The 26,772-nt window shown below is 38.7% G+C and overlaps 3 protein-coding genes across 3 annotated transcripts; 2 read left to right on the top strand and 1 right to left on the bottom strand.

Moving 5' to 3' along the window:
* Window positions 1-2,387: 2,387 nt before the first annotated feature.
* LOC133255192 (olfactory receptor 4Q3) lies at window positions 2,388-3,350 on the bottom strand. The gene has a single exon (XM_061429741.1). It carries the CDS (start codon window positions 3,333-3,335, stop codon window positions 2,388-2,390), a length of 948 nt encoding a protein of 315 aa, XP_061285725.1. The 5' UTR covers window positions 3,336-3,350.
* Window positions 3,351-13,988: 10,638 nt separating this feature from the next.
* On the top strand, window positions 13,989-15,113 carry LOC133255191 (olfactory receptor 11G2-like). The gene has a single exon (XM_061429740.1). The coding sequence runs from the start codon at window positions 14,127-14,129 to the stop codon at window positions 15,111-15,113; it is 987 nt and encodes a 328-aa protein (XP_061285724.1). The 5' UTR covers window positions 13,989-14,126.
* Window positions 15,114-25,140: 10,027 nt separating this feature from the next.
* On the top strand, window positions 25,141-26,187 carry LOC133255369 (olfactory receptor 11H12-like). Its single transcript, XM_061429829.1, has one exon. The coding sequence runs from the start codon at window positions 25,201-25,203 to the stop codon at window positions 26,185-26,187; it is 987 nt and encodes a 328-aa protein (XP_061285813.1). The 5' UTR covers window positions 25,141-25,200.
* The last annotated feature ends 585 nt before the right edge of the window (window positions 26,188-26,772 follow it).

Genomic DNA, 26,772 nt, shown 5'->3' with positions numbered 1-26,772 from the left:
AGGCATCAACAGGTCACCCAAATATCTAATTATAAAGGCTCTCACTATCCACCTGGAGAAGGTGAATAGTATTCGAAGACAGTATGTGAGCCCAGATGCCTGGGGGAGTAGAACAGAGAGGTGAGAAGTGTGGACGTTGGAGTTTGACATCCTCATCATGGTCCAGCTCCACTATTTACTAGGGGACAAGAGACTTTACCTCTTGATTATCTCTTTGTTTGATGAGGACAATAAAATAATAGTATCTGCCCCACAGGGTTCTCAGGAAAGTTAAATACAATAACACTTGTTACCCTCTAATAAGTGTGATTTCCTAAGGCCTTCAATTTTCCTATGAAAGAGACATTAGAAAAAGGGGATGTTGCAGTCAGCTGATGCAATAAGAAAGCCTGGAGCTTCATGTTCCTGCAATGTTCCTACAATGTGCCTGGCTGACTCTCAGCACCACTTAATCCCTCCTGTCAACTCACACACTACTCTGACTGGCAGTTTCCTCATGTCAGCCCTTCTGGATATCTATGGTAGACAATAGTTCTCTGTGGAAATATCATGGAGTGAAAGGAAAAGAAGAGGGTGTAATCAGTACCAGGAGGCCATGCACCCTCATTCATCCTGTTAAGAAATCACCCAAGTGGTAGCTTTGTTCCTGGTCTTTGAGAATTCCTTCTGTAGCCACATATACATACACACACACACACACACAAACACACACACACACACACACACACAGTTTCTTAAGCATAAAGTCACTAACTCCCAGCATAAAACTGAAAATCCACTCTTTATTCCAATGTAAAGAAAACTCTTACATAATGAGTATTGCAAATTATCTAGTAAATCAAAGTACTAGGTAGAATTTCAGACTTTTTTTCTGAAGTATGCTTTTTAACTAAGTAATTAGAAAAGCCTCCCTATAGCAATTGATTAGGAAATAAAGAGAACAAATATAAAAATATTCTTCAAAGTCCATCATTCTATTATTATTTAGTAAATAGAATGAATTCCTTCCATAGGCATAAAAAGTTGCAAAGAGCCTTAAGTCATAGGTTTGTTGTAGTTGTTTAATCACTGTCATGTCCTACCCTTTGCGACTCTGTAGCCCTCCAGGATCCTCTATCTATGGGATTTACGAGGCAAGAATACTGGTGTGGGTTGCCATTTCCTTCTTCAGGGGATCTTCCTGACACAAGGATCGAACCCACATCTCCTGCTTGGCAGGCAGATTTTTACCACTGAGTCACCTAGATAATCTTAAATATAAATGTTCTGGTGAATCTTTTTAAGGATCTCCTAGGTCTCGAGATCCTATGCAGGTATAATTGAAATAAAGCAGTTAGTTCATCTGATTGTATTAATACTCTTCCTGGGGAGAAAAAAATATTAACTTAGACTTAATTAAAGTTTTTAGCTTTCTTGGTTAATTACACTTTTTCTACATGATCTTGGGCAAGATATTATTTAACAAATTTGAGTTGGTAAAAACAAAGTTGAATAATATTACTTACTTTTCAAAGCACTTCTGGGCAGAGCAATAGTTCTTCAAGGGCAGGAACCAGGTAGGTGGGAGCTTTAAACCATAGCTCATTTCTTTCTCTTTTTCCTTTAGAGTTCAGAGCTCTTAAACATTGTGAACAGTTAAAGAACAATCTTATCAGTTCTCTCCCAATACTTCAGCTAAAAGAAAAACTCTAGGTGAAATGGAATGCCTCTTCTAAAGAATTCTCTACAGCAGAATGCTGAGAGCTTCCCTCACTCCAGCACCCTTAGACTTCCTTTCCTTTACACATAAACTTCATTAAGAGCTTATGTTCAATCAAATGAGTTGTTCAACTGCATTTCCAAAAATTGGCACAATGTACAACATAGTTCCTGGGTGACCACTGTTATACAGGCTAGTTTGTGATGTTTTCAAGCTTTGTTGCAGACAAAACAAAAGCGATTCACATTGCCTTGGAAGATTCTCTGATGAGACCTCAGAAGGAACTTCTGGACACCAGGAAATGTTATACTCTAGAGGACTAGGACACAAAAGGAGCTGTACAATCTTCTTTCATTTGAAAAGAGCTTAAAAGGGAAATGAATAAAGGAAGACCACTTATAGGCAAAAGGCTAGAAGAGCTGATCTTTCAACGTGTCCCTTTGACCTTAGTACTCAATTCTTCTTATCATTTGTGGGCCAGTAAACACTACTGAGGTCCTTGCTTAATATTTGACACCTGATAGTCACCTATGCCTCCCAGCTATATTCAAGAACAATGCATTATAATTTTTATACTGCCTTCTTTTTTATACCAAAGTCACCAAATTTCTTCTCATGCATGTACTCAGGTATAGGATGAGTTAAGAGTGTTAAGAAAGAATACATTTTCTAAATCACCTCTTCCTGTTCATTCTTGGACATGGCAGCAGGCTGTCACATGTTTTTTTCTCAGCTTCTTCATAGCTGTCTTCATATCAGTGTTTCTGAGAGTATAAATGAGGGGGTTCAACATAGGTGTGATCACTGTGTAGAAGACAGAGAAAACTTTGTCCACAGAGAAGCTGCAGAAAGGTCTCAGGTAGATGAATACACACGGCACAAAGATCAGACTGACCACTGTTAGGTGGGAGGCACAGGTAGAGAGTGCCCTGTTCTGGCCCTGGCGGAAGCGAGTTCTCAGGGTGACCAGGATGACAGCATAAGAGAAGAGCAAAACCAAGAAACAGACAAGAGACAATAGACCACTGTTCGAGACCATCAGCACTTCTACTACATATGTGTCTGTGCAGGCAAGCTTGATGACCTGTGGGACGTCACAGTAGAAGTTGTCCAGTTTATTGGGCCCACAGAAAGGCAGCTGAATGACCAGTGTGACCTGTGTGATAGAATGGACAAAACCCCCACACCAACAGGCAAAAACCATCTGAAAGCAGAGCTGGCGGTTCATGACTGTCAGGTACTGCAAAGGATTACATATGGCAACATACCTATCATAAGCCATGGCTGTCAGCAGAAACATCTCACTGGCCCCCAGAAAGTGCAGGAAGCAGATCTGGGCCAGGCATCTGGAAAAAGAGATGATCTTGTCCTCCTGTAGGAAATCTCCTAACATCTTGGGCACAGTAACACAGCTCAGGCATAGGTCAATGAAGGACAGGTGGCCCAAAAAATAGTACATAGGTGATTGGAGCAGGTGAGTATCAGCTCGCACTGTTACCACTATCAAGAGGTTTCCCAGGACAATGGCCATGTAAAACAACAGAAATATTAAGAAGAGAAATAGCTGCAGCTCCAAGGATGATGATAGACCCAGAAGAACAAATTCTGTCACCTTAGAATCATTTTCTTTTTTCATCAGGTCAAGAATACCAAGTGACCTAAGAAAGATGAATTAAATTAGAATAAGAGAGATTTAAGCTAGACAAAAGGCAAAAAAAAAAAAAAGAAGAAGAAGAAGAAAGAGGAGACTGAAATAATGGAAGAAATGGGAATTAGGATCCAGATGGGTTATATTAGAATTAGGTAGGCTCAGGACAGTATTGCCATGAATCCAGCTATCGTTGTATTACCACTAAGTAGTGTCCGACTCTTTTGTGACCCCATGGACTGTAGCCTGCCAGCTTCCTCCATCCATGGGATTTCCCAGTTGACGAACCCACCGTAGTGGGTTACCATTTCCTTCTTCAGGGCATCTTCCCACCCCAGGGATTGAACCTGCATCTCCTACATTGGCAAATGAATTCTTTATTGTTGAGCTTCCAGGGAAGCCCCCATGAATCCAGTGCCTTCTGTTATGTAAATTTGATCCTGTCTTATCCAAATCTTGTAGCCAGCTTCCAAAATACTACCATCCCTAGAATTCCCTGATGCTGTGGGAATTTCATTGTTCTGTAAATGCTTCTAAGTGCATAAAACAAGAACAAGACTCAAATTATTTCTTAAATTTAAGATTTATAAATGTCAGTATATAGAAAAAAAGAGTATGAACAACAGGAGGTATAAAAAGGATTTCAGAGTCAGAAAGAGGTATAAGGGAGGAGACTGGAGATCTGAGAAACTTACATCATTGAATATCAGGAACTATGCAGTTTCAAAGAAAGAACATTTTACCCTGCTCTTCATTCCACCAGCTCCTTCTTCATAGTCTCAGGCTAGCAAAATGAGAAATTCTCAGATGACCATCAAAGTTGCCCTGTCTGTGCCCTCATGGTGTTCTTATGAGTCAAGCCTTAATTGAGGGCTGGCTGTAAGGACTGGAGAGATCCCCTCTCCCTAGGGCTTTGTCTGTATCTGACGCTTTTATGGTCCTTATGCCACCATTCAGCCTAATGAGTCCTGGGATTCCCTGGGCTGCTGTTGTTTGAGTTGTCTGCATGTCAGTTCTTGCTGGAAAGCTGACCTTGGGCTCTGAAGGTTCTGAAACAGTCAGACCTTATTGTACAACACAGCCCTCCCATTTACCTATTTCGTATTGATTAATTTGACACTACGTGCGCTACCAATTTTCCATATGTCAGTCTGTTATCTGAGTAAAACAATTCTCAGTGGTTTCCCAACCATGCTTCCTGGAGTGGGTTAGGCTGAATGATAAATGCCAAGTTACCATAGGAAGCTGTACAAGCAGGAACACTTCCTTCAGGGTGTTACAGTCTTAATACAGCACAAGTCTCTTGATGATACTTCAAGCATCTTCTCTAACTGCCTATGTATGGATCTTATCCAGAAAACAAAGATGCTATCTTTAGTAACTGACTGTGTTGCTGTCAAAGTAAAATTTTTTATGTTATAAAACATAATTCTGATATGGCTGATTCATGTTGAAGTTTGAAAGAAAACAACAAAATTCTGTAAAACAATTATCCTTCAATAAAAAATAAATTTAAAAAACATAATTCTGAAATAGATGATGAACACATGTCAAAATTGTATTTAATTCTTTAATGAGGGATGGTAGGATGACAAAGCCAATTCAAAAAACAATATAAATAATGACTGTATAATCACAGTATAAAAAAGAACACTAAAATAAAATTTCTAAATATATAAACCAGTTAATGCCCTAAAGGAAAACACAACCTTAACATTTGGGATTTTTTTCCCCCACACTAACAAGAAAATTGACACAGTTTAGCAGTTTTCTATTATATCTAACTATATAATTGTACACATCTGAAATCCCATAAATAGCAAATACTAGGTTAAAATTACATCCTTCTAGAGTTAGATGAGCCTTAAGTAGGCTTGTTAAATAACATTTTAACATGACATTAAAAGGTAACACTTATACTTGGATTTCACTTTAGGATAAGAATAAGAAATAAAGCATACCAGCAGGATAATATCAGACATTTCTCTCTTGCAGAAGGAGTTCTCATGGCAGACAGGTTTTTAGATTTTTTTTCCCTCCCACTGCAAAGTGACAGTTCAAGGGAAAAGAAGAGATATACGCAGGTGAGAGTAGGACCCACACTGAGTTAGATTATTCAGGCATTGTTGAGGTCAATATCACCCATCCAACTGCATCAGCATAGCTCCAGGGTCCCTGAAAGAAACATACCCAGTCATTAGAGTCATTGCTCTCCAGAATGCCCAAATCTATGTCTTCTCATCAGCCTCATCTATGGCTTTTTAATAGGCCATTCATTATCTTCTTAATCTAGATAAAAATTTCTAAGTCAGTTTTATCCTAAGAATTATTTCCCATAAGCATAGTTGACATTCCACCATTTTTAGGTTTGCAATGAACAGAGATAGAAAATTAACCCAAAATAATATTTATTTAGAAAAAATTATTGCAGTTACTTTGAACTAAAGTGAGTAATATACTTCCCTTCAAACTTCTAAATTGTTCTGTCTCATCTCAAATTTTATGTTTTATCATTTTTATTTTATATATATCCAGCATAAGGAGATCAGTCCTGGGTGTTCATTGGAAGGACTGATGTTGAAGCTGAAACTCCAATACTTTGGCCACCTGATGAGAAGAGCTGACTCATTGGAAAAGACCCCGACGCTGGGAAAGATTGAGGGCAGGAAGAGAAGGGGACAACAGAGGATGAGATGCTTGGATGGCATCACCAATTCAATGGACATGGGTTTGGGTGGACTCCGGGAGTTGGTGATGGACAGGGAGGCCTGGTGTGCTGCAGTTCATGGGGTTGCAAAGAGTTGGACACGACTGAGCGACTGAACTGAACTGAAATGAACTAGCCATTTATGTTTTTAAACAAATTACTCTTCTTTGCTCTTAATAAGTAAAAACATATCTATTGTCTTGCATATACATTTGTATTTCCTTGCCACCTATGTATCTAGTAGAGTCTCAACAACCTATATTACTTACAATTGTCAACAAAACGATACTTGAGGATTTTTGTCATACACAAACATCTCAGCAGATAGGAATAAGCACACATTTTATGAATGCCTATAGTCACAAAAATTCCTTTTTGTTTCTTAAAGAGGTGAAAATAAAAATATGCCTTAACATCGTCTAAGGGTAGTTAAACACCCTATCAAACTGTTATCAAATAGCCATTCTATAATATATATAATGTATAAAAATAGAAAAATCAGAACTAAACATGCTTCTCACTCCAATTCTAGGGAACTGTATGTAGGGAAGGTTGCCTTGGTAATAAGTAGATGGAAAGAAAAAAAAAAAGGCCTTGAGAAGCTGGGGTTACAGAGAGGCCTTCACGAATGTGGCGGCCTTAGTTTACATATCAGGAATCTCAGACTTTGCTTTCATTTAGGGATATCCTTAACAAATAGTGTCCTCTGGTGCCTGATAGCCACAAGCCCAAACCCTGGATGAGGAAGGGATTTTCCTCCTGGGTCTCACAGAATCCACACAAACATCTTTTTCAAGGACAATGAGCAGACAATGCCAAAGACAACTGCATTACTTAAAAAATTTTTTTGGTTGTAATACTTTTGTACTGCTACAGTAATGCAACAAATGACCACCAACTCAGTGGCTTAACAAATAAATTTATTATGTTTATAATTCTATAGGTCAGAAGTCTAACAAAGTCTTGCTGTGATAAAAATCAGTGTTGGCAGGGCTATAGTTCTTTCTGGGGGCTTTGGCAAGAATCTTCAAAGCCTGTAACACTAAATCAAGCCTTGTCTCACACCTACCATCTTTCTGGTTCCTGAAACCAGGAAAGGTTCAAGGCTCTTAAGGACACAAGGATACACCTTGAATGGGGCCACCTGGAAACTGAAAGTTTTCCCAGCTGAAACTCCTTATCTTAGTACATCAAAGTCCATTTCACCAGGTGAAATAGCAGATTCACAGGTTTGGAATATGTTAGTCTGAGGATTAGGCCCCTGACATCTTTGGTGCTGTTATTTTTCTTACCACAAAATTCAATATAACAAAGTGTCACAAATTAGAGCCAACAAAAAGCTCAGACACAAGAGACAGACACCCAGACTTCAGACACTGGGCTTATCACACATGGTTTATAAAAGAACTCTCAGATATAGATTGTTTAAAAATTATGTCTAAAGAAGTAAAACACAAAGTCTGGATATTTATTAGAGTTAGGAAGGGCACACCTCACATGTTTCTCCACACTGCTTTTATTTAACGTGTCTTTGTTTAACACTGATCCTCCATGGATGTTGTTCCTGCTGATGCAGTTCTGATTTGGCAGTTTCTCTCCCAGAATATTCAAGATATAATTCCACATATGGTTTTCACTGTAGATATTGAGCAATCAACTTTCTGCATAAGTCCTACTTCTGGAGATGTAATCAATCAATTTTTTTCTCTTGTTTCTTTTCAAGCAATATTTTTGTCTTTAGTTTTCTGTTGCTTACATAAAACTCATATAACTATGAATCTATTCTTATTTATACTGTTTGTAATGTGTTGGGCTTGCTCTTTGAGACTGTAGATTTTTGTGCTTGACCAAATCTATAAAAAGTTTCAAACATTTTGTCTTTAAATATTTGCTTGTGTCTGCTTCTCTCATCTTTTTCATTTGTCAAACTAATATTGGACTTCCACTTTAACTTCTCTTTCATTTTTCTCTTTTTTATCTATTCAGAATGCATTCCTTATTCTTCTGATGTAGTCTCGAGTTAATATATTTTTTATCTGCTCTCTGATCTGCTGTTAAACTAGTCCATTAAATTTCTTTTTTTAAATTTCTGGATGGTCATTAACTTTTCTCCAAAGAATATTTCCACATCTGTTAATCAGCATGTTGACACATCTACCTGAAGCTAGTGGGTAAAGATGTTAAATGACATCTTTACCCACTAGCTTTTAGACTTTTAGACTTTTTAAACTAGAAGTTTAAATCAATTGCCATGGTAGAATGCAAGAAGGTCTCTGTCCCCTTACAAGGAAAAGTTATTAGGAAAGCAGATGTCTGGCCTTTTAAAAAATATGTTGACATTCTTTTTTGGCTTGTTTGTTTGGCAGCTTGGCTTGAGGGATCTTAGTTCCCTGACCACGAGTTGAACACATGCCCTCGGCAGTGAAAGCAGAGAGTGCTAACCCCTGGGCTTCAGGGAATTTCCCTATGTTAACTTTCTTATCTCTCTTTTTCTGCCTTTTTAGGACTGAAAGAGGTGGAAGTTTAAAAAAAAATGTTGAGCATTAGCTTTTATGGAGAAGAGAAAAATATGTCTGTGTGTGCTCAGTCGCTCAGTCGTTTCTGACTGTTTGCCACCCCATGAACTGTAACCCTCCAGGCTCCTCCATCCATGGGATTTCTCAGGCAAGACTACTGGAGTGGGTTGCCATTTCCTGCTCCAAGGGATCTTCCTGACCCAGGGATCGAACCCACATCTCCTGCACTGGCAGGTGAATTCTTTACCATTGAGCCTTAGCTTTTATGGAGAAGAGAAAAAGATGCCTACTGGTTGCTAAACCCAATGCTAGGGAACGGTGGCTTCCCCCAGCAGCAAGAAGAGGGACTTTGTCAGCTAAAATGACTCTAAATATCATAGAAAACAAATATACATGTCAAATATTTCTGTCCACTAAGCAGAAGATACGTCCAATGAATTCCCAATTTGTGAAATAGAATGGATATCTTTGCACACTTGATACTAATAAAAATATTTCCATCACAGTGGAAAACCTCCCACCACAATGCACATGAAGTTTGAAACACTGATCTTATTTCATCACAACACAGAAAGAGTTGTATTTGGGACAGGGTAAAAACCAACAGTTGGCAACCTATGGCAAGCCTAGCACAGATGAAATTAAGATAGAACTGATCCTAGACAAAATTGATAAGTAGGGAAAGTGTGTCTTGGTCCATGTTCACTCTACGTTGGGTCCTCCATTATTAATCATACACATGCTGTAGTTCTAACACCTCAAACTGGCTCCTGATGCTCATGGTTCCCCACCTTGCACTATAATGACCTATATAAACTTCTAATATTTTTTGCTCAACCTTTCACTACCACATAGAAATAGACACTAACAGACAGATTATATCAATCTGTCTTACTATACCTGACTCCAGAGATCCTCTAAAAGGTCATTCGGGGAATTCCCTGGTGGTCCAGTGGTTAGGACTTCACATTCTCACTGCAAAGGGCTTGGGTTCAATCTCTGGTTGGGGAACTAAAACCCCACATGGTACACAGCATGACCAAAGATTTTTTTTTAATTAAAGTATAAAAAAATGGTCATTCATAACTGATTTTTCTGTTTTCTTCTGTATTTTTCCATGACTGTACGTACTGCCTCGTCTTGATTTACAAGCAAAACTACAAAAATAAGTGTTTTGTGGTTTATCCATGAATAATACAGAAAATATTCCTGTTATATTTTTGGTGAAAAAAAATTTTGTAAAGTTTATTTCAACCTAAATGAAATGTGAATTTTGTTTGAAAAAATAAATGGTCATTCACATAGTGACTCTGAAAAAAATATGTAGGTAACACCTCAGTTGGAAGATATTTTTGAAATAGCATTATTGGGCCTATTATATTGATCAAAAAAGATAATTATTTTTTTGTACACAAAAAAAGTTAGAATAACATTGGGAATAATTTCGAGAATCTTAAGAGAAAATTCATCATACTATGATGTATGCTAAGTTGCTTTAGTCGTGTTCAACTCTGTGAATCTATGGACTATAGCCTGCCAGGCTTCTCTGTCCATAGGATTCTCCAGGCGAGAATGCTGGAATGGATTGCCATGCACTCTCCAGGGGATCTTCCTGACCCAGGGATCAAACCCATGTCTCTTAAATCTCCTTCACTGGTAGGCGGGTTCTTTACCACTAGCGCCACCTGGGAAGGCCTCATACTATGATAGTACAGAGCTAATACAGTTAAACCACTGATTCTGAAGGAAACAAAAAATAAACCATAATGGCACCACTAGCAACAAAAATCTCATATTCCTTAAGTTTTTCCCTTTTTTTTCCTCATAAGAAAACATTTTCAATCTTCTACATTTCTCTGGTGATCGATTATATGGCTGTCACCTTTCCCTAGAGGCGTGGTCTTACAGAATAAAAAGATATTTCGTAATTAACTTTGAGTTCAGAAGACACAATCATATGCTCAGTTCACACAACTACTTATTTTTCCTAGTTGCTCTCTAAAAGGTATTTAATCACAGATGGTAAAGGCAGATACTGGCCTGAGAGACTAGCCTTCCCAAAGGACAACTTTTTAAAATATACAAAGAACCAAACCTTTAGGATGCTCTCCAGAACGCCATTTTTTAAATTTGTTTTTAATTAGAGAACTGTTGCTTTACAATGTTGTGTTGGTTCAGAACTCCTTTTTTTTTTGATTAAAAACTTTACATAGATGGTACTTGAATCCTTTCTTCCAAATTAAAAACTAAAAACCACTCCCAAAGTCTAACCTTCACCAATCTCCAGACATCTCCCCTGACGAGAATCTTGGCAGTCACTGCCAAGTTAATTGTACAAAAGGAGGTTTGTTTTTCAGTGAAAGTCCTGGGAATCACACTTTTGAGACAGGAGCTGAGAAACAAGGACACAACTGATTCAGTTCCTCCTGAGCATAGCTCACAGGTATGCAGAAATCACACCATGCCCTTATCTTTTCTTTTTTCCTCAAGAAATAATCCTGAATTTGTTTCTTTGTGGTGATGCTGGTGGTGGTATCCTTGATGAAAGATCTGAGGGCCAAAAATCCAAATAGCTTCAATTCCCAGGCAAATCTGTGGTGTTTGTCATTAAAGGAAGTATCGATGAATCCTTTTTCTAGCTTTTTCACAACTCTAAGTGACAGTATGCTCTCTTTTGAAAGCAAGAGAAGAGTTGAGTTATGACTAGCAATTCATAGGAGATGATGTCAAACAGGATTAAAAGTATCGCTTCCCTGGTTCCACTTATAGGAGCTGTATTTACATATCCTTACATTGTTTCAGAGAGACAGAACCGATGACAAACTACAATACTTACCATCCACTTGGAAGTCCAGGTAGGTTAAGGAATTAGGAAAAGCAAATCAGTTTGGGAATGTTTCATAAATTCTTTTTAAAACTAAAAAAATATTAACCCTGTTTTGTTTTTACTTATATGTATATATAATTGTCTATCTACTGGGTAATCAAGTCTTGGGAAACCATAACAATGCTTTTTTTTTCATAACAATGGTTTTATCTGATAAAATAGATTCCATATCACTGCATTTAGAAAGAAGAGACAGAGACACAGATCCTGGCCAAACCAGGACTAATGACTGTCAGGGAGACATCCAAAGTTCTTCTGAAGGAAGTGTCAGACATCAATGTGGTTCATACCGATACCAGGAATAATAAAGTATTTCTTTCCCTTAAGTAAGGAAACCAAATTAAACTATTTTAGGTCTTTCTTTTTCCAAGGTTGCTATATGTTTTCTTTAGTATATTGATCATCGGAAAGCAGATCATTAAATGTTTTGAAAAATCATCAACTCAATCTAGATCAGAATACCAGCCCCAATTTCTTCTTAAATACAATGCCAAATCAATCTGTCTCACTGGCTGCTGCTTCCTCCCATTATATTTCCCCATTTCCAAGGTCTTCATGGAGTCTTTTTCTTCTAATAATACCTTCAGAGAAATTTGATTGAAAGAATCAACTACCTTCAGGTAACCATAAGAAGAGAAAAAAGCAGACTTAGTCAAAGGAAATATGGGTCAAAAAAATGCAGCATTACTGAGTAATTTAGTTTAGAATGGAAAGAGTATCAGGGCTGCATCTACCCACCCAAGGACCTTGGCCATGTATTTCCACACAGCCTGCATTTCTGGAGTGTGAAATCAGTTGATATGAGTGTACTTGGCTGCACAGGACATCCAGCCTTCTTGGAAGTCCATTTGGACAGCCCCTGCTGTTGTTGCCAAGTGTCTTCTCAGTACTTGTGTATGTCCTCTTAATACTCCCATGGTCATAGTGAAGCCCTTTCCTTTTTCTCTGTGGACAAATAAGAGAAAGGAGGGACTTCAGTAAGATCCAAGGGGACCAGTGCACATGCATTTTTGAGGTAGCTGGGTCAACTTTGGGACCTCATTTGGTCTCAAAGTGACAGGCTATCCCTGCTTCTCTGGGGCTGAGGGTTCCCTGAGTTACAAGACTTTCAGGGTTAAAATGAGTTCAGTTCCAGGCAAACTGGCACGTTTGGTTACTCTAGTCTCACACCATATTGATCCACCATCTCCTCTTTTTGCCATATCCTTGCACTCATCTGCCCCCACTTTCTTCTTCAAGGTCCAATGGTATGGTTCTTTCCTTGCATATGTGAAATGATTAAGGCTTCCAAGTGGAAAGTTATCTGAATTAAAATTCAAATGGGGGCAGAAATGATGATTTATTCACTTAGCAAGCAATTACAATGTACATATTACCTAAAAAATAATGTGAAAGTTGCTCAGTCGTGTCCAACTCTTTGTGACCCCAGTCCATGGTATTCTCCAGGCCAGAATACTGGAATGGGTAGCCTTTCCCTTCTCCAGGGGATCTTCCCAACCCAGGGATTGAACACAGGTCTCCCGCATTACAGGCAGATTCTTTACCAGCTGATGTATTAGATACCAAAAAAGATCAAAGATGATTAACACTTGGCCTCTGTCCTCAGAGGTTTACAGTCTAGTAGTTATATTAAGACATGAAAAATAAATAAATAAATAATGCAAAGTACAAAGTGCAAAGTCTTTGGTGTAGAAAAATGCTGTAGCTTTTAGAGTGTTTTCTTATTGCTTCTGGAAAACATTTTAGAATGTTTTTTCAATCCTTAAAAAATAATGATTCATTTCTTTAATGTTGATTCAGGAAATATGTTAGCATGCCTATGAAGTGAACTGAACTGTGCTAGGAATTCATAATATGGAGATGAAAAATACATCTCTGCCTTCAGAAGCTCAGACTGGTAAAGAGAAAAGTGACAGTTACAAGAAGGCATAATATAAGTTTACATACACATATGTCAGATGCTATGGAAAAAACAAAGAATTACTATATGATGGTGAAGTCCAGCAGTATTTCATGAAGTTGGTAATCAACAAACGGTGTAGATTGCAAGTACCAGTTATTCGATCAAAGGAAAAAAAGTAAATAAATAGTAAAAAGATGGAGAAAGAGAAAGGAAGGGATCCAGAAGGGATGGGCAAGAAATAAGAAAGGAAGGAAAGAGGGAGGGAGGGAGGGGTGTAGGAAGAAAGGGGGGGGAGAAAGAGGGAGGTAGAAAGGGTGTATGTGGGTGTCACGTGTGTGCGTGCTAAGCTCCTTCAGTTGTGTCCGACTCTTTTCCACCCTATGGACTGTAGTCTGCCAAGCTCCTCTGTCCATGGGATTCTCCAGGCAAAATTACCAGGGTGGGTTGCCATGCCTTCCTTCAGGGGATCTTCCTTACAGAGGGATCAACCCCTGTCTCACGTCTCCTGCGTTAGCAGGCAGGTTCTTTACCACTAGCGCCACCTGCGGGAAGCCCAAAAGGAAGAGCAACAGCTATCTTAAGAAGAATAGCATGTCATTTGACGGAAATGTGACTATTCTTTTCTTATCTGGGACATAGAACTCAAGAGGTGAGGTTAAACAAGTAGATAAAGATCAGATTGTGAAGGGCCTTGTGTGTTATGCTCAGTTGTTTGGATTTGGCTTCACAATAATAATGTTTCATTGCAGCACAGCTTACAGACTAAATGAACATCTCCGAATCAGCATCCCATTCTGAATCAGTGCGTGAATTCATCCTTCTGGGTTTTCCCTGCAGCAGGGAGATTCAGGTCATTCTGTTTATGTTCTTCTCCATGGTCTACCTCCTGACTCTCATAGGAAATGGAGCCATTATCTGTGCTGTGTGTTGGGACCAGCATCTCCACACCCCCATGTACATCCTGCTGGGGAATTTTGCATTCCTGGAGATCTGGTATGTCAACTCCACTGTTCCAAACACACTGATCAACTTCCTCTCAGAGAGCAAGGCCATCTCTTTCACTGGTTGCTTCCTTCAATTATATTTTTTCTTTTCCATGGGCTCCACTGAGTGCTTCTTTCTCTCAGCAATGTCGTTTGATCGATACTTTGCCATCTGCCGCCCTCTAAATTATGCCACAATTATGACTGGTAGACGTTGTTTCAACCTAGTGATTGCTTGTTGGGTATGTGGATTTCTCTGGTATCTGGTGCCTGTTATTCTCATTTCCCAACTGCCTTTCTGTGGTCCTAATGCAATTGATCACTTTGTATGTGACTCAGGCCCACTGCTGACCCTTTCATGTGTTCCTGCTCCCATGTCCAAGCTCACCAGCTATACTCTAAGTGCCCTCATCATCCCCCTTAGCTTCCTTTTCATCCTCATCTCCTATGCCCTGGTTCTACTTGCTGTTCTTCGATTGCCCTCAGCATCCAGTCGACAAAAGGCCTTTTCAACCTGTGGGTCCCATTTGGCTGTGGTGCTGCTATTCTACGGGACCATTATGGTGATGCATGTGAGCCCTGGATCCAGCCACTCCACCTTATTGCCGAAAATCATGACTTTGTTCTATGCCATGGTGACTCCACTCATCAACCCTTTGATTTACAGTCTCAGGAATAAGGTTATGAAAAAAGCTCTCTGGAAAGTTCTGGAAAAGTTTAAAATTTCTTTTAAAGTCTTTGGAAGCAGGCGCAGGAGGAATGTGGGATAATCTGGTTTAGTGTAATGTGGGTAAAATGGCCATCCTTGAACTTTCACACATTTGTCCCATCATCCATTCAGTAAATAGTATCCGAACGCCTCCTTCATGTTGGACACTGCACTTGGCACTGTATTGTGAATATAATTATGAAGATAAATCAGACACAATCTCTTCCTCAAATTGAACTCTAATGGTGCAAACAGGTAAGAAAATAATTAATATAAAATGCAATAAATATTCTAACCGATATATGTACAATATATGAAACACAAGGAAAAAACAACTAATTTTGCCTGGGGTCGTGGGCAGTCAGGATTAGTGTTAGGGAAAACTTCAGTCAACATCATGGCAGACATGTATATTTTGTGATGAGTTTGGGGAAAGCCTTGTGTTCTGTTTAACTTCTAACTAGATTTCTTTTTTTATTAATATTTTTAAAATTTTCATAAAAAAATAGTTGACTCACAATGTTGTGTTAGTTTCAGGTGTACAGCAAAATGAAACAGTTATACATATACGTATATCCACTCTGTTTTTTTTATTCTTTTCTTATATAAGCTATTACAGAGTAGAGTTCCCTGTGCTGTACAGCAAGTTCTTATTAGTTATGTTTTATATATAGTAGTGTGTATATGGAGAAGGCAATGGCACCCCACTCCAGTACTCTTGCCTGGCAAATCCCGTGGACGGAGGAACCTGGTGGGCTGCAGTCCATGGGGTCGCTAAGAGTCAGGCATGACTGAGCGACTTCATTTTCACTTTTCACTTTCATGCATTGGAGAGGGAAATGGCAACCCACTCCAGTGTTCTTGCCTGGAGAATCCCAGGGATGGGGGAGCCTGGTGGGCTGCCGTCTATGGGGTCGCACAGAGTCGGACATGACTGAAGCAACTTAGCAGCAGCAGCAGCAGTGTGTATATGTCAGTCCCAATCTCCCAGTTTATCCCTCCCCCCCTCATCCCCTGGCAACCATAAGTTTGCTTTCTACATTTGTGACTGTACTTCTGTTTCATAAGTAAGTTCATTTATACTCTTGTTTTTTTAGATTCACATATAAGCAATATCATATGATATTTGTTTTTCTGTATCCAACTTACTTTACTCAATATGACAATCTCTATGTCCGTACATGTTACTGCAAATGGCATTATTTGATCTTTTTATGGCTGAGTAATATTCCATTGTATATATGTACTACACCTTCTTTATCTTGTACCCTATTGATGGACATTTATGATTGTTTCCATGTCTTGGCTATTATAAATAGTGCTGCAGTGAACATTGGGGTGCATGTATCTTTTCAGTTTATGATTTTCTCCAGGTATATGCCAGGAATGGAATTTTTGCATCATATGGTAGTTCTGTTTTTAGTTTTTGTGAATAAAACAACTGACAAGGGATTAATCTCCAAAATATACAAACAGCTTATGCATCTCAACATGGAAAAAAACAATCAAAAAATGGGCAGAGTATGTATAGAGACATTTCTCCAAAGAAGGCATGCAGATTGCTAAAAAGCACATGAAAAGATGCTCAGTATCACTAATTACTACAGAAATGCAAATCAAAACTACAAGGAGGTATCATCTCACACAACTCAGAATGGCTATCAGCAGAAAATCTACAAGCAGTAAATGCGAGAGGGTGTGGAGAAAGGGAACCCTCCTACACAGTTGATAGGAACCTAAACTGATACAGCCACCATGGGGAACAGTATGGATGCTCCTTAAAAGCTAAAAATAGATTGCTTTTTCAATCCTACTATGATGTCTTTGAAAGGATATGAGACTTAAAATCAAAAGATCTAGGTGGGAACTCAATTCTTCCATTAATCCACTGTGAATTTGGCAGGTAACTTCATTTCAACTAAAATTGAAATGGCAGTTGAACAGAGAACAATTCGTGTGATGTTTTAACAAATCATGAGTCCCAAAGTTCTTAAAACAGTACACAGAAAATACGTAATAAATATTAATTAAATATGAATGTTAATGAATTCTTTGTTCTCATGTTCTTTATCAGAATCAAAATCTCAGGTCCTCCATGAAAGTCACCTCCTATAACTTTTGGCAAAGCCCTTTTACAACAGCTCTCCTTCTCAACTTTCCTTGAGACATAACTAAATTATGTTTTCTCCATTTATAGCCAAAATACCACATGTTAATTTAATTTTGGTTTGTGAGTGTGTGTGTGTGTGTGTGTTTACAGTGTTCTGGAGAATTAAGTCTTTGAAACTGGGATTTGTTTACCCCTGGGATACATGAAGACTTTCCAAAAGGCACACAAGCATACATAGTTCAATTTCTAGATCTTCAACTTACATATGCATTTTCCTAAAGCTGCCGGGCCTAAGAACACATCTCTTATTGAAGTTTCAAATGGACTTATTGCACACATCCTCTTTCACAAGTGCTTTTCTCCCACTTCAGATATAAAGCCTGCCATTCACCAATTCTGACCTTAATATTTTGCATTGTTTGGGTATATAAGCTTCTAGTTGGGACACTGAACAAATAATTTGAAATAATGATCACTCTACTGTGAAAGTGAATGGATTTGACAGATAATACATCCTTTGGTAACAAATGGTTTACAAGTTTTTCTTTCCAACAAACTAAAAAAGGGTGTCTTGTTTTGGATTGTCATAAAAGAAGAACCATGCAGGTAGTTTATTATTAATAGAAGGTGGTTTCAGGTAGTATGAATGAGGAATGAGAAGAAGCTACTATGACCAATGAAAATTTGATTCCACTAGAACCTCTGAGAATTGTCCATTCAAATGGCACAGGTCTAAGATATTTATTGACTAACCATGGTTACACAGGGAGATATTGACTACTCGTGTTTCCAAAAACACATTGACTGGTGCACCAAATAAGCCATGTGTCTTCAGAAAAGGCCCTGGGAAGAAAGCAGGAAGACTCATGGATAGGGCTTGAGACGGGAGGGATGCCATCAGACTGATTCTAAGCTCCCAAGGGACTGCCCACCACCTCTGAAACTAACATCAGAGGTAGGTCAGGAAGCTCACAAATATTCGCTACACAGGCTACTTACCTATCCTGATAGCACGTTACAAATAATTTGCAGTTAACAGGCAATATGTGGTAATGGTCAGAACTAGACTGCCTGAATTCAAATTCTGTCTGCACTAACTGCATGACTTCGTATATGCCTCCATTAACTCATATTTAAAGAAGCAATGATGATAGAGCTTTCCTCCTAGTGCCATTGTGAGGATGAAATGAATCAATCTGCTTATCAGAGAGTGTAGCAAAGAGTAAACCCTAAAATATCTCCATCATTGTAATACTTCATGCTTATGTTCACAGGGAATTTACTCTCATTACAAGTTCTAATTTGGAAGTTAATTTTCTATCCCAAATTCCCAATTACTAGAATGTAGCTAAAAATGTGGACAGTATAATGAAGAGTTAACAAGTCAAACATTGTATACTCAGATTACAGAGAAATAAAGAGTATATCAATATAGAAATATAGAGTGTATCAATAACATAGATGTTGCTGAATCACAAGCAAAGATGTTAGTGTGTTGAAGCACAAGATGGTTTTCTCAGTAATATGACTGACAAAGACTATCTTAACATGAGTTATGAGCAAATGAACATGCAAACGCTGAATTACCAATTTAAAAAACCAATGTCCTTGTATGAAAGAACATAGGACATGCAGAATTATAGATTGCAGTTACCTATAATCTGAGAATGGTCTCAGTCTCTTTTTCCCTCTCTCTCCTCACCCTTCTTCCTTTCTTCTTATGCCCCTCTCTCTCGTTCTCTCTCTCTCCACATACACTGTTGTGCTTCTCAGGGATCATAGACCTCTCTGACTTTTGATAGGAAAAGAATTTGCCTTCAAATCTGCCAGATCCTGAAAATACTCTTCTCCACTGCACAGATATCATTCAATATCATGTAATATTTCTGTTGCTGCACAATGGAAATCTAGCAATCCGGTGTTCTATCTTGTAATATAAATGTTCTCTATATATCTCTATATAAATGCTCTCACATTTCAAAACAAAACAATTTGTTAGTTGGGAATCAGAATTGCTCCCACTGCTAAATCTGAAAATGCTGCCAGCCCTCTGTGTCTGGTGCACTGGGGATAGAGAATCTGCAGTATCGACTGTACTGTGCCATTTTTATGTAAGGGACTTGACATTCCCTGGACTTTTACCTTAGGGGATCCTGGAAACAACCCCCCCATAGATATGGAGGGATGGCTATACTCCTTTTCCTTGGAATCTTTATAACCTTTACACTATAACCTGAATATTTGTGTCCCTCTGAAATTCAAATGTTGAAATCCACACCCTCAACTCGATGGTATGCTATTAGGATTTGGGGCCTTTAGGTGAAGAGGTCATGAGGATGGAGCCATCATAAATGGGATCAGTGCCCTTTGGAAAAGACCCCAGAGAGCTCCTTCATCCCTCCCACCATGTAAGGTTGCACTGTTAACAAGGCTGTCTAAACAAGAAGCATGCTTTCACCAGATACTCTAACTGCTGATGCCTTGACCTTGGATTTCCTAGCCTCCAGATCTGTGAGAAATAAAAGTCTGTTTATATGGTACATATAGTTTATAGTGTTTCTGTTGAAGCAGCCCAAACAGAAAAGACAGTTCAGAAAGTAGTCTTTCTGTACCATGATCTTTCAAAGACACTACTTTAGGGGAGCATTTTGTTAATTTGATTGGTCTCTACTCTGCCTCTTCCTCTTTAATTCTCTGGCTTAACCAAAGCATTTTCCTTACCCTAACTAAGGCTTTCTTCCCACCCACCGCTGTCTTCTTTTTCTTCTCTCCTATCAACTTCAAAGATGCACATCACAGCCTAAAGACCCATGTACCCCACACACAGTTCTCCTATTTAGAATGCCCTCCTCATTCAGTTTGAATTCTACCTGTCCTGTGAGTCAGTGCCTTTAACTGAAGTGAAAGAACCCAATTCATTGCAGTTAAGATTAATAGTTTCATAAAATAAAAAAATAATAATTAGAAAGTGAAATATAAAAAAATATATAGCTAACTTTTATATTATTAGATTCAACACATCACAAACTAGTCAACTATGAAAGTTTCTAAATGCTTCATCTTAGTATCTGAATTTATCACAGACAGCAAACAATTTGCTGCTGCTGCTAAGTCACTTCAGTCATGCCGACTCTGTGCGACCCCATAGATGGCAGCCCACCAGGCTCTTCTATCCCTGGGATTCTCCAGGCAAGAACACTGGAGTGGGTTGCCATTTCCTTCTCCAATGCATCAAGTGAAAAGTGAAAGTGCAGTCACTCAGTCGTGTCCCACTCTTAGCGACCGCATGGACTGCAGCCCATCAGGCTCCTCCGTCCATGGGTTTTTCCAGCCAAGAGTACTGGAGTGGGGTGCCATTGCCTTCTCCAGCTAACAATTTGAGGACTATGCTAATCCATTAACTGAGCTTGGAGTAGGACTATTCTATGTCACATTTCAAACCATTTCTTGAATCAATTTTCTAAGTCTCTCATAATGATTTTAACCTATATAGAGCTCTCCCTGGCTGAATCTCTTTATTATCTGCAGATGTAGAGTAATACTGTAATGTACCTTGATTTTTTTTTTTTTTTTTGCTTTGGTTCAAGTTCAGTTCAGTTCAGTTGTTCAGTCGTGTCCGACTCTTCATAACCCCATGGACTGCAGCACACCAGGTTTCCCTGTCCATCACCAACTCCCGGAGTTTACTCGAACTCATGTCCATTGAGTCAGTGATGTCATCCAACCATCTCATCCTCTGTTATCCCCTTCTCCTCCTGCTGTCAATCTTGCCCCACATCAGGGTCTTTTCCAATGAGTCAGTCCTTTGCATCAGGTGGCCAAAGTATTGGAGTCTCACCTTCAACATCAGTCCTTCCAATGAACACCCAGGACTGATCTCCTTTAGGATGGACTGGTTGGATCTCCTTGCAGTTCAAGGGACTCTCAAGAGTCTTCTCCAATACCACAGTTCAAAAGCATGAATTCTTCAGTGTTCAGCTTTCTTTATAGTCCAACTCTCATATCAATACATGACTACTGGAAAAACCATAGCCTGGACTAGACAGACCTTTGTTGGCAAAGTAATGTCTCTGCTTTTTAATATGCTATCTAGGTTGGTCATAACTTTCTTTCCAAGGAGTAAGCTTCTTTTAATTTCATGGCTGAAATCACCATCTGCACTGATTTTGGAGCCCCCCAAAATAAAGTCAGCCACTGTTTCCACTGTTTCTCCATCTATTTGCCATAAAGTGATGGGACCAGAGCCATGATCTTTGTTTTCTGAATGCTGAGCTTTAAGCCAACTTTTTCACTCTCCTCTTTCACTTTCATCAAGAGGCTTTTTAATTCTTCTTCACTTTCTGCCATAACTTTGGTTCAAAGGTGCTAATTTTACAAACAACAAAACTCATATAAAAAAATGCCATTTAATCAAATATTTCATGAGGGCCAATAAATGCAATGTATTTTTATCTATTTGCTAGTTCAAAGCTGAACAATAATAGTTGTCTGCCTCCAGACACTTTATAATCTGGGAAGGGGGAAAAAATAAGTATATAACTAAGGACAAAACAAAGTTTCTGATGAGCATCATAAGAAAAATACAAAGACAGTTAAATAAAATTTCAGAGGTGAAAAAGGTGTTCCATTAGGGGAATAAGGAAAAGTATTATGGGAAAATGTCATTTGAACTAGAGATTGAAGGATAGATGGGGTTTTGCAGGTGCAGAGGGAGGTAATGAGGATTTCCAATAAGCAAAATGACCACAAAGATGCAAATATGAGAAGCTGAAAAGTACTCAGAGAATTAAATGTTATTCACTTTATCTGAAAGGGGGAGTAGGAAAAGGTAAGATGAGAAAGGCATTTGAAGTCTATTTGTGGAGAACTGGGGAAATTTGCATAAGGAAACCAGTGGTGGTTTTTAAGCAGGCAAATAACAAGATCAAAGCAATGTTTTAAGAGTTTCTAAGGACTGACGTAGTATCACTAAAAGGTAATAAAAGTCTAAGTAATCTATTTCCCCTTTAGTCTCTCGGTTTGAAAGTGTGAGTTGCTCAGTTCTATCTGACTCTTTGTGACACTATGAACTATAGCCCCCCATGTTCCTTTGTGCATGGGATTTCCCAAGCAAGAATACTGGTGTGAATAGCCATTTCCTTCTCCAGTGTATCTTCCAGATCCAGGGATTGAACACGGATTTTCTGCGTTGCAGGTAGATTCGTTAGTGTCTGAGCCACAAGGGAATGACACTTTTAGTGTGAGCAATTTACATTTAAATATTCCCACTCCAGTATTCTTGCCTAGAAAATCCTGTGCATAGAGGATCCTGGCAGGCTGTGGTCCATGGTGTAGCAAAGAATCGGACACGACTTAATGACTGAGCACATGTGCATGCGCAAACAGCTTGTGGTTCACAGACCAGTGTTCCAAGGCATCTATTCCTGATGTCTGCAATCATTTTATGCTACATGATAAGAGCATTCATTCACACCTGGGTGTTTTAGTATACTTGGTAAACCCTAAATGACTTAAGGTAAAAATTGAAGGATAAAAAATTTGATGTCTCATATTAATCAGGAAGTCACATGTGCCTCTGAAGTATTTCAGTCAATTAACTTAAATACTTCTCTCATATCTAAAGAATACTATGCTGTAAGCTATTTCTAAATTCTCCAAATTTTTATCCTCAATGTCCTACAGTTTATTCACCTCAACATTTGCCTCATTGGGTTCTCTGCCCATCACTTCCTTATCCTCCAAAATATGCCCAATGACCTTTGAAATGTTCCTGTAAGAAAAGACATTTACTCCTTGGAAGGAAAGTTATGACCAACCTAGATAGCATATTCAAAAGCAGAGACATTACTTTGCCAACAAAGGTCCATCTAGTCAAGGCTATGGTTTTTCCTGTGGTCATGTATGGATGTGAGAGTTGGACTATGAAGAAGGCTGAGCGCTGAAGAATTGATGCTTTCGAGCTGTGGTGTTGGAGAAGACTCTTGAGAGTCCCTTGGACTGCAAGGAGATCCACCCAGTCCATTCTGAAGGAGATCAGCCCTGGAATTTCTTTGGAGGGAATGATGCTGAAGCTGAAACTCCAGTATTTGGCCACCTCATGCGAAGAGTTGACTCATTGGAAAAGACTTTGATGCTGGGAGGGATTGGGGGCAAGAGGAGAAGGGGACAACAGAGAATGAGGTGGCTGGATGACATCACTGATTCGAAGGACATGAGTCAGTGAACTCCGGGAGTTGGTGATGGACAGGGAGGCCTGGCGTGCTGCGATTTGTGGGGTCGAAAAGAGTCAAACACGACTGAGCGACTGAACTGAACTGAACTGAAGAATCTTTTGTGACACATCGTATCTTATTTCTCCTCAAACTGTGCCTTCTGGAAACTTTTGGAATCCATATTTCAGATGGGCTAGTGATTTGTAAACAATAGGGCCTCAGAGTAATAGTCACTTCTCTTTACTGATTCCTCAGAGAATATGCAATAGGTTAACTTTTAATGAACCATTGGCTTGGAGGAGAACTTCCCTAATGCTACAGAGGCCAAATCCCAGAAAGAACTTCCCTAATGCTACAGAGGCCAAATCCCAGAAGAATCTGTGGGAAAGAAAGTGCAATCTTAATTTTTGTGCAGCAATAAATTCTTTATCCATCTGAAGACAAGAAGATATAATTATTTAGACAGGTCCCTAGAGATTCAATGTATATCAACACCTTTATCTTTTGAGCACAGCAGAGAGTCCTGACACCTCTTTGTCAGTCCCTTTTATTCTATGATTTCTTTATTGTTGATTTATTAATGTTTCTGATTTGGAGTAGTTTTGAAAAGATTCATATTATTAAATAAAGGAATTTTAATTCCTTCCACCCATCATTATAGAAGACTTCGTAGAGCACTGGTGTGGAGAATAGGTGGGGAAAAATTCCTTCTGAAAATTGTGTGTTTGTGCCCATAATATAAACCCTCACAATTTTTAGGACTCACATCCCTGCATATTGCCACACACAAAATATTTCAGGGAATTTATATTCTTGTCATAGTTTTCATGAGAATGTAGGATGAAAGACGTTTACTTGTGACCAAGAAAGCTTTTGATTTCTCTCATATAGTGGAAATTGTTTACTTCAAATGAGTATATAAAGAATCAGTTCAGTCACTCAGTCGTGTCTGACTCTTTGTGACCCCATGGTCAAAATAATAAAGAAACCTAATCCCAGAATTTTGTGGGAAAAAAATACTTAAAAATATAAAGTCTCATACCTAGGTTTATTTTACAAACTTCTGTCTAGGTGAAAGATTAAGCGAAAATGTCAAGCCACTGCTTTCTACAGAAGACATTGCAACATTACAATATTAAAAGTCAATGTCAGTAAGTAATATCATGGTCTTAAATTTTTATGGTGCTTAAGCAGAAATGCAAAAGTATTGACTTTAAAATGATTTCTAACAAGTTGGTAAAACATAGTCACTTGTTTCACTGTTGAATGGTATGTTAAGTAGCACATTTAACTGAAAGATAAATAGTAAAATTAAAGCCTTTACTGAGTCTGTTGCCCCACGAAATGGGTTTAGGGAAAGAAACTAGTACATTTATTAAGAGCAAATATGGGGCTTCCCTGGTGGCAGACAGTGAAGAATCTACCTGCAATTCAGGAGACCCAGGTTCAATCCCTGGGTCAGGAAGATCCCCTGAAGAAGGGAATGGTAACCCACTCCAGTATTCTTGCCTGGAGAATCCCATGGACAGAGGAGCCTGGAGGGCTACAGTCCATGGGGTTGCAAAGAGTTGGACACTACTAAGCAACTAACACTTTCTGATATATGCTATCAAATCTATGAGAAACTATTATAGATCATGCTTTCCCCAAAGAATAATAAGCTTACAAAATGAGTTTAAAGTTTTTTAGTGATATCATAGTAAGGAAAAATTTAGAGGCAAGCAAAAGCTTTTTTCTGTGAAGCCAGCTATCTACTGTGCCCCAATTTGTATTTGTCTTCTCTTAATTCTTAAATAGGAACACATTTGAAGGTAGTCCTAACTAATATGTGTCTGTTGATGTTGCAGGTTACTGATCCAGTGAACATGAACATCTCTGAGCCAGATTCCCACTTTGTCTTTGTAAGAGAATTTATACTCCTAGGTTTTTCTTATGAGTGGAAGATTCAGAGCCTCCTCTTCTCACTCTTCCTTACAATATATACTCTGACCATAACAGGGAATGGGGCCATTATTTGTGCTTTATGGTGTGACCAGCGACTCCACATCCCCATGTACATATTCCTGGGGAATTTCTCCTTCCTAGAGATCTGGTATGTCTCTTCTACAGTCCCCGAGATGTTGGTCAACTTCCTCTCACATAAAAAGACCATCTCCTTTGTTGGATGTTTCCTACAATTTTATTTCTTTTCTTCCTTGGGAGCAACTGAATGCTTGCATTTGACCGTTATGGCTTTTGATCGGTACCTTGCTATCTGCCGTCCCTTGCACTACCCTAATATCATGACTGGGCATCTCTGTACCAAACTGGTCCTTATCTGCTGGGTCTGTGGATTTCTGTGGTTCCTGGTCCCCATTGTTCTCATTTCTCAGATGCCTTTCTGTGGACCAAACATCATTGACCATGTTGTGTGTGACCCAGGGCCACTGTTTGCATTGGCATGTGTCTCTGCCCCCAAAACCCAACTGCTTTGCTACAGTCTAAGCTCAATAGTTATCTTTGGTAACTTCCTCTTCATCCTTGGGTCCTATACTCTTGTCCTAACAGCTGTGTTGCATATGCCTTCAGCTACTGGGAGACAGAAAGCCTTCTCCACCTGTGGGTCTCATTTGGCTGTGGTATCCCTGTTCTATGGCTCTCTCATGGTCATGTATGTGAGCCCAGGACTTGAACATTCTGCTGGGATGCAGAAAGTCACAACTTTATTCTATGCTATGGTGACCCCATTCTTCAACCCCCTCATTTATAGCCTCCGGAATAAGGAAATAAAGACTGCCCTGAGAAAGGTTCTGGGGAGTTTCAACATAATGTAAGACATTCTAGATGATCTGTCCATTATCAGGTCAGTATAGTCTAACATAAAACAACCAGAATTATATTGTTATCTAATTTTTAAAAATGGGTCTAGTGATAATAATTTATATTAGCCTATGAAATTAATCATTTATACATTATAATCATAAAGTGCTAACATTATTCAGATAAGTAGAAGTGTTGGGTTATTATGTGGACTGCATATTAAATGAGAAATGTACACATATGGGTGTTTTCTTGATAGTTCGTGTGATTCATCTGGGATAAAAATTTTTATACTCTTTTTGGAATTTTAGATTATTAATTCTAGGGTCAACAAAATTATAATTATGTCATTTTTATCTTTATTCAGCTAGTTGTAAATAAAAGAAGGAAATATATTCTTTTCTGATTGTGGTTCCTATCATTTTTTACTTTATTATTTTGTGATAGCCATTCATAGTAAATAAGCCCTTAAAAGCAATCATCCAAAAATTCTGTTGGACAATAAAAGTCAAGCTAGCCTAATGACATCCAGACATAATTTGCTTCCTCTACACATTACCCTTTTCTAAACCTTTAAAGGGTGGTTCTAATTCCATATA

This window comes from Bos javanicus, chromosome 10 (assembly GCF_032452875.1).
Source record: "Bos javanicus breed banteng chromosome 10, ARS-OSU_banteng_1.0, whole genome shotgun sequence".
In the NCBI taxonomy this organism is placed as follows: Eukaryota; Metazoa; Chordata; class Mammalia; order Artiodactyla; family Bovidae; genus Bos; species Bos javanicus.
The sequence above is the reverse complement of the archived record's forward strand: the minus strand, read 5'-3'. Positions and strand labels throughout refer to the sequence as shown.